The 14,620-nt window shown below is 43.9% G+C and overlaps 1 protein-coding gene across 1 annotated transcript in view; it reads left to right on the forward strand.

The window, feature by feature from the left end:
- lrp6 (low density lipoprotein receptor-related protein 6) overlaps window positions 1-10,774 on the forward strand; it is a 40,601-nt gene extending 29,827 nt beyond the window's left edge. Inside the window, exons 11-23 of the mRNA XM_016550347.1 lie at window positions 182-402; window positions 681-926; window positions 1,903-2,117; window positions 2,195-2,394; window positions 3,865-4,055; window positions 4,191-4,400; window positions 4,483-4,608; window positions 5,579-5,815; window positions 5,896-6,006; window positions 6,538-6,768; window positions 6,838-6,974; window positions 10,033-10,130; window positions 10,207-10,774. Of these exons, the coding sequence (XP_016405833.1) occupies window positions 182-402; window positions 681-926; window positions 1,903-2,117; window positions 2,195-2,394; window positions 3,865-4,055; window positions 4,191-4,400; window positions 4,483-4,608; window positions 5,579-5,815; window positions 5,896-6,006; window positions 6,538-6,768; window positions 6,838-6,974; window positions 10,033-10,130; window positions 10,207-10,507 (2,524 nt within the window). The 3' untranslated portion in view covers window positions 10,508-10,774. The remainder of the gene's footprint in view (window positions 1-181; window positions 403-680; window positions 927-1,902; window positions 2,118-2,194; window positions 2,395-3,864; window positions 4,056-4,190; window positions 4,401-4,482; window positions 4,609-5,578; window positions 5,816-5,895; window positions 6,007-6,537; window positions 6,769-6,837; window positions 6,975-10,032; window positions 10,131-10,206) is intronic.
- The last annotated feature ends 3,846 nt before the right edge of the window (window positions 10,775-14,620 follow it).

Below are 14,620 nucleotides of genomic sequence, written 5' to 3' on the forward strand. Positions count from 1 at the left end.
GAGTGAGTGTGAGTATGTGAGTGTCAGAGTGAGTGAGTGAGTGTGAGTATGTGAGTGTCGGAGTGAGCGAGCATGTGTGAGCGAGCGTGAGTGTGTGAGTGTGTGTGAGTGAGTGAGCGAGCGAGCGAGTGCGAGAGTGAGTGAGTGTTGGTGTGTGAGTGTGAGTGTGTATGTGGGTTAGGGTTACGGTCCCACAGTCTGCTTCTCTTCCTCTCAGCTTCATGTACTGGACAGAGTGGGGTGGACGGCCGAAGATCGACCGCGCGGCCATGGATGGTTCTGGACGCATCACTCTGGTGCCGAATGTGGGCCGCGCGAACGGACTGACCATCGACTACACCGAGCGGCGGCTGTACTGGACGGACCTCGACACCACGTTGATCGAGTCCTCCAACATGCTGGGTGAATATCAGTGACCTTTAGCTGCAGTGTGTGTGAGAGAGAGTGAGTGTGTGTGTAAGAGAGTGTGTGAGTGTGTGTGTTTTTAATATTATATATAATAAAGATTAGGGTTCGGGTTATTTAATTATATTATGTTTTCAATGATAAAAAGATATATACATATATAAATAAAATTTTTATAATATAATAATTTTTGATTACTTATTAATGATTTTATACTTTTTTTTAATAGATCTGTTATTTCATTTGAGTTCTCCTGATGTTGTTGTGATGCTCAGGTCTGGAGCGTGAGGTGATCGCTGACGATCTGCCGCATCCGTTCGGACTCACGCAGTACCAGGACTACATCTACTGGACCGACTGGAGCCAGCGCAGCATCGAACGGGCCAACAAGACCAGCGGGCAGAACCGCACCATCATACAGGGCCACCTGGACTACGTCATGGACATCCTGGTGTTCCACTCGTCCAGACAGAGCGGCTGGAACGCCTGCGCCTCCACCAACGGTCACTGCTCGCACCTGTGTCTGACACACACACACACACTCGCACTCATATACACACACACACACTCGCACATGTCCTTGAGTCTGGTTCCTGTTAGGTTTGGGATCCAGATTTCCAAGGCCTCGTCACATTGATCCGTGTGCGTTTGGCACAGATGCTCGCGTGTTCTCGTACCGCTCGGTTTGGCAGGGCTCAGACGTGATTTCTCACAGAGAGAGCCGCCGGGGTCCTTCCTGGAGACGCAGAGCCGTTGTTCGAGAATCACAGGCAGGGAATTTTCTTTTTAAAGCTCTTGTGGTCGACGAGCCGCAGCCAAGCTGGCAGATGCTGGAAACCCGAAGGCCGTATGAGGCCTGAGCGTCTCGTTGTGTTTGTGTGTTTGACGGAGTAAAAACAGGCTTTATAATCGCTGCAGGCCGTGTGTATCAGTGTGTGAGTGTGTGAGTGTGTGTGTGTGTGTTACGATGACTGTAATCTCCCTCACACTGAAGCAGCAGTGATCATGTGACCGAGGGGTGGGTTTGAGTGTGTGTGTGTGTGTGTTACGATGACTGTAATCTCCCTCACACTGAAGCAGCAGTGATCATGTGACCGAGGGGTGGGTTTGCATCAAACATGCCACAATAATGCTCTTGTTTGGTTGTGACGTGAGAAATACTGTTTCCGGGTCCAAACCTCCACGCCGTTTACGATTCACTTACACCACTGTGAAATAAAACTAAAAACAATAAAAAATCATTTTGGTGACTTTGTGAACGTTAACTGTATTGAAATAAAACAATTAATAAATATAGTTTATTAATGATACTAAAAGGACACACCGTGAGCGTATATTATCACTGTTTTGGGGTTGTGATGAAGTGTGTGCGTGTGTTTCTCCAGCAGTTTAATCTGGCACTGCTCTATGGGTCAGAAACACACGTGAGGTGGTTTAGGAGTAAACTGGAAGCGGACGCTCACTGTTTGATGATGAAAGGTTAATGGTCTCTTTCTGTGTGTGTGTCAGCGCCCACATCCTTCCTGCTGTTCAGTCAGAAGACAGCCATCAACCGTATGGTCATCGACGAGCTGCAGAGCCCCGACATCATGCTGCCCATCCACAGCCTCAGAAACGTGCGCGCCATCGACTACGACCCGCTCGACCGCCAGCTCTACTGGATCGACTCCAAGCAGAACGCCATCCGCCGCGCGCAGGAGGACGGGAACCAGGTGAGCGCTGCGGCGAGGCCCCGGTGACTGCTGGGATTGCTCTGGACTCGTCTGACCGCTGTTGTGTTGTTCCTCAGAGCGAGACGGTGGTGTCCAGCGCGAGCCTCGGCCTGCAGCCCTACGACCTCAGCATCGACGTCTACAGCCGCTTCATCTACTGGACCAGCGAAGTGACCAACGTCATCAACGTCACGCGCATCGACGGGTCACGGGTCGGCGTGGTGCTGCGCGGAGAACACGACAAACCCCGCGCCATCGTGGTCAATCCGGAGCGAGGGTGAGAGACGCACATTACAGCAAGACCAGCGTGTTTCCATGCACTGCTCTGCTTCTACATCACGTCTTCTGTCAGACTAGCGCAGATTTAAGTGTTTGCGTCTGTAGATTTCAATCTTTAAAGAGTTTTTTTCTCTTACAAACACCAAACTTTACAGTTTAATTCCTCTCTGTATTCTGAAAGTTTGTTCATTTGTGACCCTGGAGCACAAAACCAGTCATAAGGGTCAATTTTTCGAAATTGAGATACAACTATTTGAAAATCTGGAATCTGAGGGTGCAAAAAATCTAAATATTGAGAAAATCATCTTTAAAGTTGTTCAAATGAAGTTCTTAGCAATGCATATTACTAATCAAAAATTAAGTTTTGATATATTTACGGTAGGACATTTACAAAATATCTTCATGGAACATGATCTTTACTTAATATCCTAATGATTTTTGGCATAAAAGAGAAATGTATAATTTTGACCCTTACAATGTATTGTTGGCTATTGCTACAAATATACCCCAGCGACTTAACACTGCTTTTGTGCTGCAGGGTCACTTATTTCACTCACACTGATTTATACAACATGTTACTCCTAAAAACATGCTGAAATGGTTTGTTGACTGATTTATGGAGTGATGAAAAGAGAAATCCAGAATCCCCTTCTGTAGAAACCTTTCACTCTGTCAACACAATCAAACAACAATTATGAACCTGACTTTATGCAGTGTTTAGAAATTAGGGGTGTAACGATACACGTATTCGTATTGAACCGTTCGATACGAGGCTTTCGGTTTGCTACGCATTCCAAACCGAACGATTCGTTGGAGTAATCCTATTACATTTGGGGGGAAAAAGAGCTTAAAGTGTGTGAAATATAATGTACTCCAGGTTGTGATGATGAGGTAGTTCGTTAGTTTTCCACTTGTGCGCATTTTACTTTCACTTTCGAACTAGCGGCATTTCGGCATCAATTGATTGAACTGACAACAACAACACAGTACGACAAACTCACTTACATTAAACATAGAATGTTTAATTTATTAACAAAACGAATACAAATACACCATGCTATAGGCCTGATATAAAATAACAAATAACTTACACAAAGTTTAAATGTAAAACACTGAAAATCAGCAAACACGGTGGAACCAAATAAATAAGAAACAAATGTTAAAAAAGCTTCCAAAATCATCTTCGATAAACGGCAAAAGTCAAAAGGCCTTCCAAAGTCTAAAATATTTTTAAGATCATATGATACTAGTTGAAATTTTTTTTAAATGTAAAAATCAAGGAAATTTGTCTGGTGTTTCTTTGTTTTTGCTGTACCGAACCGTTACACCCCTATTAGAGATGTATGCAAATGAGTGCATATTTACTTGGATAATGCCTCGTTTGCATATTTAAGCACAATATTTCAGATACCTGTACTACAGAAGAATTGTAGCCGTGTCGTCTCACTGTCTGGCGTCTGCTCCGCAGGTACATGTACTTCACCAATCTGCAGGAGCGTTCTCCGAAGATCGAGCGCGCCGCTCTGGACGGGACGGAGCGCGAGGTGCTGTTCTTCAGTAATCTGGGCAAGCCGGTCGCTCTGGCCGTCGACAACGAGCTGGGAAAACTCTTCTGGGTTGACATGGACCTGAGGCGCATCGAGAGCAGCGACCTGTCCGGTGAGATCCTGGGGTCAAAGGTCACGCACTGACCAGCTGATCAACATCACTAATCGTCTCCAGAATCTCCCCGTCCAATGAATGCTTTCCTTGGCCCCGCCCCTCCGTCCCTGACCACTCCCCTCTCTCCTCCAGGAGCCAATCGCATCGTGATCGAGGACTCCAACATCCTGCAGCCGGTGGGTCTGACGGTGTTTGGGAACTTCCTGTACTGGATCGACCGGCAGCAGCAGATGATCGAGCGCATCGATAAGATCACGCGCGAGGGACGCACCAAGATCCAGGCGCGCATCGCCTCTCTGAGCGACATCCACGCCGTCCACGAGCTGCGCATGGAGGAGTACAGTAAGCGTCTCTCGCTGAGCATCAAGGGTAGAGCGTCGGCTGGAGTGTGTGTTGATGCGTGTGTGTGTGTGTGTGTCTGCAGATAAACACCCCTGCACGTCTGATAACGGTGGCTGCTCGCACATCTGTCTGGTGAAGGGAGACGGATCCACGCGCTGCTCGTGTCCCGTTCACCTGGTGCTGCTGCAGGACGAGCTCTCCTGCGGAGGTACGGGAAATCATGCTGTCAATGTTTAGAATCATCTTAGAGCTATCGTTCACCTAAAAATGACAAAAATTGAAACCGTGCTCCTTGGTGATTTATACAATGCAAGTCAATGGCTGCTTGCTGAAGCGAAACGATCGCTCTGTGCAAGAAACTGAAGATTATATACAACATTTCGCTTCATCGTCAGGAGCCTGATCTGCCTTTTTTGACTCTCAAAGAGCAAGCAGCGATTGACTTGCATTGTACGAATCACCAAGGAGCACGGTTTCAGCTAAAATCTTCCTTACTCTTCTACTGAAGAAAAAAGTCACCTATTTCTTGGATGGCCTGAGGGTGAAAATTAACAGCAGTTTTTGTCATTTTTAGGTGAACTATCCCTTAACATTCTTCACGTCTGGACGATTATATGGTTTCATTCTTTTTTTTTATTATTGAAAATGTGACAAAAATTGAAAAATAGGGCAGTAGACATGACAGAAAGTAGAGAAAAATGAACAAACAACAACAAAAAGAATATACCGGAACCACAGAGAGATATATGAATGAACATAGAATGTGTCGTACAAACATATTCCACAGCCTTTCAATGCATGAGACAGAAAGAGGAAAAAAAAGTAGTAACAAAAATAAGAATAAAGTACATTTGTGATATGTTACCCTGTCTGTGAAAACCCAGCTAAAGTAATTTTTTGGTGATTTACTGTTTTCTATATAAAACCATCCTTCATAAGATAACATTCTGTGAAAATGTAACATTGATATCTTTATTACTGACTGAGTAAGATCATGTCAAAGATTGAAATCTTAGTGAAATTAATGGTTGAAATCAAACTTTGATGCTTGTTACCTCATAATTAGATGTTGAGACTTTAGCCTGGATTTCACAGAGAGGGTCACATATTTTCTACTAATGCTAATAATAATAATATACGATTGAACCATATATGAATATAGTATAATATGTCCTCAGAGCCGCCCACGTGTTCTCCGGAGCAGTTCTCCTGTGTGTCCGGCGAGGTGGACTGTATCCCGCAGGCCTGGCGCTGCGACGGCTTCGCTGAGTGTGACGACAGCAGCGACGAGCGAGACTGTCCCGTCTGCTCCGATGAGGAGTTCCAGTGCGACAGCAAGCAGTGCGTGGACTTCTCTCTGCGCTGCAACGGAGAAATCAACTGCCAGGACCGGTCCGATGAGAACAAATGTGAAGGTAACCATCGCCAGCCGATCCTCGCGGTCTGAGAGCAACTTCCTGCCTGATTCACCCACACTTCCTGTCTGTCTCTGCAGTTCTCTGTCCCATGGATCAGTTCACCTGCGCCAACGGCCAGTGCATCGGGCGGCACAAGAAGTGTGACCACAACACGGACTGCACAGACAACTCGGACGAGATCGGCTGCTGTATGTGTCTCAGAGCGAGTGTCTGCGGGTCTTAATCCAGTTAAAAGCCTTAAATAAGACTCAAAAGATGAATTTCCTCAGTATTTTTGCCTTGATTTCCAGCACAATTATCTAAACATCCTAAAATCAAGATACATTTACTGGAAATGTAAAATGAAAAAAAATCTCTCAACTAATGCTGTAAAATACACACGAGAGTCAGTTGGTATTACATTACTATAATATTGAAGGTTAAATCTGACTGATTTGTTAAAATTACACTTAATGAAGTTTTAAAATAATAAAGTTACAATTACATAATAATATTTCTACTTCAATTCCAATGCTTATTGCGATTTATTGGATGAGAAGTGCCCTTCAACGTTCCGTCCATTAACTGAAAACAGGCTAGAATAATCCATTCTTGGGATTTAAGAATCGATATCGTTCCGTAAAAATGAGAATCGATTAATATCGAGATGTCTATATTTTTTTACCCAGCCCTAGTGTTGTTAAAGCAGCAGGTAAGAGACGCTCTATTTTCTTCCTCAGACGCGACTGAAGAGCCGTCCTTTCCTCCGACGAACACCATCGGCTCTATCGTGGGTGTGGTGATGCTGCTGTTCGTGGTGGGCGCTGTGTATTTCGTGTGCCAGCGTGTGCTGTGTCCTCAGATGAAGGACGACGGCGAGACCATGACCAATGACTTCGTGGTGCACGGGCCGCCGCCGGTGCCTCTGGGGTACGTGCCTCACCCCGGCTCTCTGAGCGGCTCGCTGCCAGGTGACAGGAACGCCTCGCTGTACAGGTGTAGTGCGTCTGAGCGCCTGCTGACCTGTGTCTCTCTCTCAGGCATGTCTCGTGGGAAGTCGGTCATCGGCTCGCTGAGCATCATGGGAGGCAGCAGCGGTCCTTCGTATGATCGAGCACATGTGACCGGAGCCTCGTCCAGCAGCTCCTCCAGCACCAAGGGCCCATACTTTCCTCCGGTCAGTCGCCGCTGTCTGTCAGGGTCACCGCAGACCAGAAAAATGTGGGGGGAAAGTCATTATCATTTTGGGGAAGGAAAAACTGTCATGTGTTCATTAATCTTTAAAAGGCTTCAGTTGAATTAAAAAGTAATGTAATTGTAAATTTTTTGGCTCACGTTTTCAGAACGGTTCGCAATAGATATGCCAATAGATTGGTTATGATCTGCTGTTAATGAATTATGACAGTGTTTACTTTGTTTATTAAAGCAAGAAGCCCCAAGAACCCAAGGTTTACAGTGAATTTATAACAGCTAAGGGGCGTTGAAGCGGAGTGCCTAAAACCCCCTTAGCTGTTATAAATTCACTGTAAACCACGGCTTCACGGGGCTTATTGCTTTTATAAAACGGTTATTCCATATACGTAGTAAGGTTTCACAAAATAAAACAGAGCAAATAAAGTGTAATGATATTAATAAAAACAGTATTCTTCCACCAAACAATGTAGCTCCTCAGAAACAGTTGTGGTTGCTACAAAGTGGTTGCCGAGCAACACACAAACGTAAACAAAGGTGTATGTTACTTTGTAGAGTCATTTACAACAGCTTCGAACGCGGCTCAGCCAATCAGAATCAAGCACCGGAACTATCCGCTTTATGAAGTGTAATATGTTGTAGATTTTTTAGGATGCATTTTTATCATCTTCATCTGTTTGAATGAGTAGCTGGAAGTAGTAAAGCAAAGACATTTTAAAATAAGAGTCCCCTTGTTTATAATTAGAAGTCCAGTGTTATGCATAAATCTTGTTTTTTGTTACGCGATGAACTTTGTGGCATTTGATGTAGACTCGATCTGGGCTGCCTGTCAAAGAAAGGAAAGACAACAAATGTGAACACATTGAGAATGTAAATTTTTCTACTATCAGCACAATGATCTGTTGAGTAGACCTCTGATTCGGATGAATTAGTGTACAAGTATTTACAGTGGTTATAGAAAAGAATCAGCCCCCTTTAAAATAATCACATTTTGTTGCTTTACAGCCTGAAATGAAGACGGACACAGTTTTTGTTTTATCAGCTGTATTTACTCAGTGCAACTTATAACATCCAAGTGAAAGATAAAACATGTCAGAAAAAAATTTAAATAAAAAAACAGAATCGTTGAGTTGGAAACCGGATCAGCTCATCCTAAAATGACTTGTAAACTCAATCAGGTGCAGCTCATCACCTTCTCAATGGCACACAAATCCGTTTGACTTTCAAGATCAGCTCAGCATGACAAGAGCTTTCCTGCAGCATTTCAGTCCTTGGTAGAGCAACTGAAGCAAACAATCAACTCTGGGTGGCAAGACACTGTCAAAAGATCTCCGGGAGAAAGTTGTGGACAGACACAAGTCAGGAGATGGATACAGAAACATTTCAAACGCTTTATCAATGCCTAGAAGCACAGTGAAGTCAGTTATTAAGAAGTGGAAGGTGTTTGGTAAAACACAGAGCCTCCCTGGATCAGGACGTCACTCCAAACTGATGAAAGAGCCGGAGGAAACTGATCAGAGAGGAGACCGAGAGCTACAGCAACTCTGAAGCAGCTGCAGGAGTTTATGACAAAGAGAGGTCATTGTGTGCATGTGACAACAATATCACAGATTCTCCACTAATGTGGCTCGTATGCGAGGGTTGAAGAAAAAAGCCACTCCTCAAGAAAGGCCAGATGGGAAAACGATCTCCCTCCTTTAGTGGACTTGGATATCCAAGGTACTACTAAAAGTCCAGAGTTAGTCCAGTAGTGCATTACAGTAATCTACTCGAGAATGCATGAACTAGCTTTTCTGCATCAGAAACCGATAACACGTTCCATAGCTTAGCAATGTTTCTGAGGTGGAAGAAGGCTGTTTTTGTAACATATGAAATATGATTTTGTAAAGATAAGTTGCTGTCTAATATAACACCCAGGTCTTTAACTGCAGACGAGGACACAACAGTACATTCTTCTAGTTGCAAATTGTATTCTAAGAGATTCTGTGTGCAGGTTTTTGGTCCAATAAGTAATACCTCAGTCTTGTCTGAATTTAATAGAAGAAAATAATTGGTCATCAAATGTTTTATATCTTTAACACATTTTGTCAACTTGGATAGTTTAGAAGTTTCATCTGGTCTTGATGAAATATATAACTGAGTATCATCAAACTAATTCCGTGTTTCCTAATGATGTTGCCAAGTGGCAGCATGTATGAAATAACAGAGGGCCTAACACGGATCCTTGCGGCACCCCATAATTTACTGATGTTAACTCGGATTTTTTACCATTTTTAAGTAGACAAAATGGTAACAGTCTGCTAAGTACGATCTAAATTCTTGAGGAAAATCTGCCAGAAAGCTGTCAACGGGAAGAAGGTTTACCTTCCAACATGACAATGACCCAAAGCACACAGCAGAACTGAGCACACAGTGGCTAAAGGAGAAAAAGCTGAATGTTCTTGCATGGCCTCGTCAGAGCCCAGACTGAAACCCCACTGAAATCTGTGGAATGACCTGAAGACTGCAGTCCACAAACACTCACCATCAGATTGAACTGAACTTGAGAAGCTCTGCAAAGAAGAGTAGGCAAATATTGCAAAGTCTAGATGTACAACGTTAGTAGAAACAAATCCCAACAGACTAAAGGCTGTAATTAAAGCAAAAGGTGGTTCAACAAAATACTGACACAAGAGAGTGATCCTTTTTCCAACTCAGAGATTCAGTTTTTTTATTTTTTTCTGACATGTTGGTGTTTTATCTTTCACTTGGATGTTATAAGTTGCACTGAGTAAATACAGCTGATAAAATAAAAACTGTGTCCGTCTTCATATCAGGCTGCAAAGCAACAACATGTGATCATTTTAAAGGGGGCTGATTCTTTTCTATAACCACTGTAAACTAGCTTCAGTATATGTGTATAGATTGAATAAATATTAATTGTATTATTATATTTGTTGTTTTACTTTATATTTATTACTTTATTATTTATTATAGTTAGATTAAATTAGGTTTTAAAAAACAAATTTAAATGTAAATGTGTCTTTTCTCTGCTATGATTCCAGATCCTGAATCCCCCTCCGTCTCCCGCCACAGTGAGGTCGCAGTATACGATGGAGTTCGGTTACTCGTCGAACAGCCCGTCGACGCACCGATCGTACAGGTAACGGGCGGACACACGTCAGGTGAATGTCCTGCTAATGTTTATGATTCAGTGTCTGACTCTGAGTGTTTTGCAGCTACAGGCCGTACAGTTACCGTCACTTCGCCCCTCCGACGACGCCCTGCAGCACAGACGTGTGCGACAGCGACTACACGCCGGGCCGAAGGGCTCCGCACGCGTCCAGCGCCGCCACCAAGGGCTACACCAGCGACCTGATCTACGACTCGGAGCCGCTGCCGCCGCCGCCCACCCCACGCAGCCAGTACCTGTCTGCAGAGGAGAACTGTGAGAGCTGCCCGCCGTCGCCCTACACCGAGCGCAGCTACTCGCACCACCTGTACCCGCCGCCACCCTCGCCCTGCACGGACTCATCCTGAGCCCCGCCCACCTCCGCATAAGCCCCGCCCTGCACGGACTCATCCTGAGCCCTGCCCACTGCTGTGTAAGCCCCGCCCACCTCCGCATAAGCCCCACCCTGCACGGATTCATCCTGAGCCCCGCCCACTGCGGTGTAAGCCCTGCCCACCTCCGCATACGCCCTGCACGGACTCGTCCTGAACCCCGCCCACCACTGCATAAGCCCCGCCCTGCACGGACTCGTCCTAAGCCCCGCCCACTGCCACGTAAGCCTCGTCCTGAGCCCCGCCCACCACCAGCATCAGTGCATATAGCCGGTGGCGTGCTGACTTTGACCGGAGAAAAACACGTGGGCGTCTGTCTCGGGTCTGGCGGCTCTCTGTACATTTAAATGAAAAAGAAAACATATTTATATATTTTCTATACAGTGTTTATTGGTTATGCCATAGAGCTTTGTATTAAAAGAAATTTGTACATTTTTTTTTTAAAGAGAAAGTTTTATTAAATTCACACAGACGTGATACGTTGCCTTAATCCAGGAGTTTAGAATCAAACGCGTTCATGCCAAATAGATGGAAGGCCCATCGCCCCCTGCAGGCTCGGAGCAGCAGCACACTGTGACCTGAAACTCAAACTCTCAATCACCCGCCGGATGAGCTACCAATCAAGACGGTACTCGTATTTTTCTACTATTTTTGTATTGAAGACGTCATGTGGCCTCCTCTGTGCGTGACGAACTTCAGCGGCGCCTCGACTCGGACGCTTTAGGGAAACGGACGGGAAGTGACGCGATCCAAACCAATCAAGTGGAACCTTCCCGCAGCCGACGCGTGACGCAGGTCACGTCAGGTCACGTGTGACACACGGCTCACAATCACAGACCACTTCTCGTGCCTGACCGCTTTTTAGAAGACACTTTCAATCATTTTTAACTTTTTTTAAATCTCAGTGCCCACAAAAGGTTGATTATTTTTGTACCACATACTGTGTAGATACTGTATTTATAAGCTATAAAGAAGAATCTTCATATCATCGTCATCATCATGTCCTTGCAGTGCTTCTGTTGTCCTGTTACATCCTGCCATTAATAGTGTCTGGTGTGTGTGAGTGTTTGAATGCGAGAGTATGTGTGTGTGTGTGTGTTTGAATGAATGAGTGTGTTTGAGAGTGTGTGTGTGTTTAGTATGTGTGTGTGTTTGAATGCGAGAGTAGGGGTGTGTGTGTGTGTGTGTGTGTGTGTGTAAGGACTGTTGAAAATCCTCTAGTGTCTCCAGCCATTTAGTTTCCCATAATGCATCTGTTTCTGTGTTTGTAGCACTTCTGCAGGTTCCTCTGGTCTTTTATAAAGGGAGACTCACCAGCACAAACGTCCTGTATTACCCAGCATCCATCAGGTGTTGTTTGTTGCTCTTGTTCAGCTGGTGTGGTTGTTTGTCCTGATTGTGTTGGTTTGTCACACGCTGCCTTCAGAGCGTCCTCCATGTTCACGACAGCAGCTTCGGTACAATCACGGATGTGTGTCAGAAACAGCTTTTCCAAATCTCTCCTCGTCCCAAACCGCCCTTTAATGGCCTGATCTGCAAGGGCTTCTGGGTAACGCCATGTTTTTAGTTCCTTTATGATTCTGCTCACACCAGCATTTCCGTTTTCTTAACTGCACTTTACAGGACCGGTTCTGTGTGAGAGAGAGTGTGTGTGTGAGAGTGTGAGAGTGTGTGTGTGTGTGTGTGTGAGGATCAGTGTACAGGAAGCAGCTGATGGTCACCGGAAGTAAGAATCATCAGTGGAGCGTTTGTCGGCTCAGTTTGACCTCTGACCCCGTGTGTGTGAGGGGTCACTGGTGCGGTTGCTGGAATTGTGGGAAAACGTCTAAAGCACTTTGAGGGAGCAGGATTCATTCACTACAGAATCACTTTAAATGTTTCATTTTCATGACAGGAGTTTGTTTTTGGTCATTATTGGTGTTTTATTTTGATTCCCATGGTGCTTTGCGAGGATGTGTTCAAAGGTGACCAACATTTGGTTTCTCATCAGTCATGAAATTTCCACTAACTCGCGTTTTTGTTCATTGATGCTTTACATGTAAAACATTGTATAAAAACGGATGTGTACAGCTCATTCAGTCGCGTCTATAAGCTATTGTAACAAATGAAATGATATTTTTTTTAATAAAACTGAGTGAACTTTTAATTTCTTCTCACTGGACGTTTATGCGGCTGAATGAAGCAGAAGTGACTGTAGTTTCGAGCTTTACTCATGACGAACACGGTGAAATGTTCAGTTCCGCGTCACATGACGCTTATAAAATGCGTTCTTTCCTAATAAAACGAACAAACAATTAAATTCAGAGTTGAGAAGATCGACTGCTTAATGCTAACGGTATGTTACGTCATCACGCTTTCAACACGCTTTACTAAATATATCATTTTAAAGTTTAGATTAGGTTATTAACTCGAGAATTAGTCATGGTTATGTTGGTCACAAAATGTATAAGATATATCAATATCACAGCTAAATCTATTTGCATGATAGGAATTGCTGGGATAATATTTGAAGATGTGATTTCCGCGCATGCGCGCCGCCTGCTGGTCACAATCATGAAGCGCATCTACAGCAGATGTTTACACGAAGGAATATTTGATTTTAAAGCGGAAAAAGTACGTTTGGGTGTATTGTCACTATCGTAAATCAAGTACATAAATAAATATACATATGACCTATAAATACGCAATAAATAAACACCCGTATTATGGCAGAAAACAAAATAATAAAAGTATATTGTTTGGGCCTCGGTCATACATTCTGAAAATGAACATTCAGGCAGTGCGCGAAGCATCTTCCATAAGTTTTAATAAATTAATTGTAATTAGAAATAAGAATTTCTCAATAATTTATTAGTGCATTTAATATCGAAAGTTGTAAAAAAAACGGAAGTAAAAATCCCATTCATTCTCTTCATAAGGGAGTTGATTTTTAATGATAACTTATAAACCTTTAAAGACGGAGCTACTGTGAGCTATGAGAGTATTAATCGATGGTTTATGCTTTTTTTGCAGCAGTCAGCCCGCATTATATCAGCTTATTTTTTTTTAATAATTCTGTTTAACAGCTATATTCTTCGTGAAAAACTACATTACCCATGATTCCGCAGCGCTGTTTGCGCATTACTGCCGCCTGCTGGACACAAACATGAAGCGCGTTTACAGCCGCTGCGCTTATTATTTTAATAATTCAATTATGAAGCTATAAAATACGTTTGAGTGTGTAAATACAGTAAATTCATACCGATAACTACACAACTACACGGTTGGCGAAGCGAATAAAGCTCGGAGCTCTTAAATGTTGTTGATGCTGTGGCACATCTGCAGCACTAGAGGGTGACACACACACTCACACACACACATACTCATATACACACAAACACACACACACTCATACACACACACACACACACACACATATATATATATATAGCGACAGATGTACAGGTGTGTTGTGGCTGTAACGCAGGCGCTGTGAAAGAGTCCTCTCCGCATCCATGGTTTCTGTGTCATTCCACGCCGCTGGGTGTGTGCTCTCCTGGATTCCTGCGCGGCTGCAGGTGTGTTCTGCGTCTCCGCTGTGAGGAGAGAGAGAGAGAGAGAGATCAGGACACTGCAGCAGCAGACGAGCACAGAGCCTGGAGCTGCTCTAGCTGGCAGAGGACACTCAATTCACATTCATTATAGTCAGTTTCATTTACTTTTTTTTTTTTTTAAATTTGTTAATAGTTAATAGCACATATTTATAGACTGGAAACATCCCATAATAGGAGCTGAGAAATGAACGTGCTTTTATGACGCTCCTTGTGATCAAGCAGCATTAAAATCAGTGTTTTAAGCACAGAAGCCGTAAACACGACAAAAACACGCACTTATTAGCAGAACTGAATCATTTTGATGCAGAAACTCACAGTTTTGGGTCTGTTTATCTTTGCTCCTGCTGCTGCTGTGAAGCCGGAAACCAGCGCGAGAGAATTCTACACCATAATAAAAGTCCAAACAAATGTAAAGAGAACGAAGCCAAATTAATTGGGAAAAAGAAATTAGTTATGTCATTACATACTAAGTTTTTTTTACTAAAACCATTACTAC

The sequence above is a fragment of the Sinocyclocheilus rhinocerous genome, unplaced genomic scaffold, assembly GCF_001515625.1.
Source record: "Sinocyclocheilus rhinocerous isolate Xijiao unplaced genomic scaffold, SAMN03320098_v1.1 scaffold3662, whole genome shotgun sequence".
NCBI lineage: Eukaryota > Metazoa > Chordata > Actinopteri > Cypriniformes > Cyprinidae > Sinocyclocheilus > Sinocyclocheilus rhinocerous.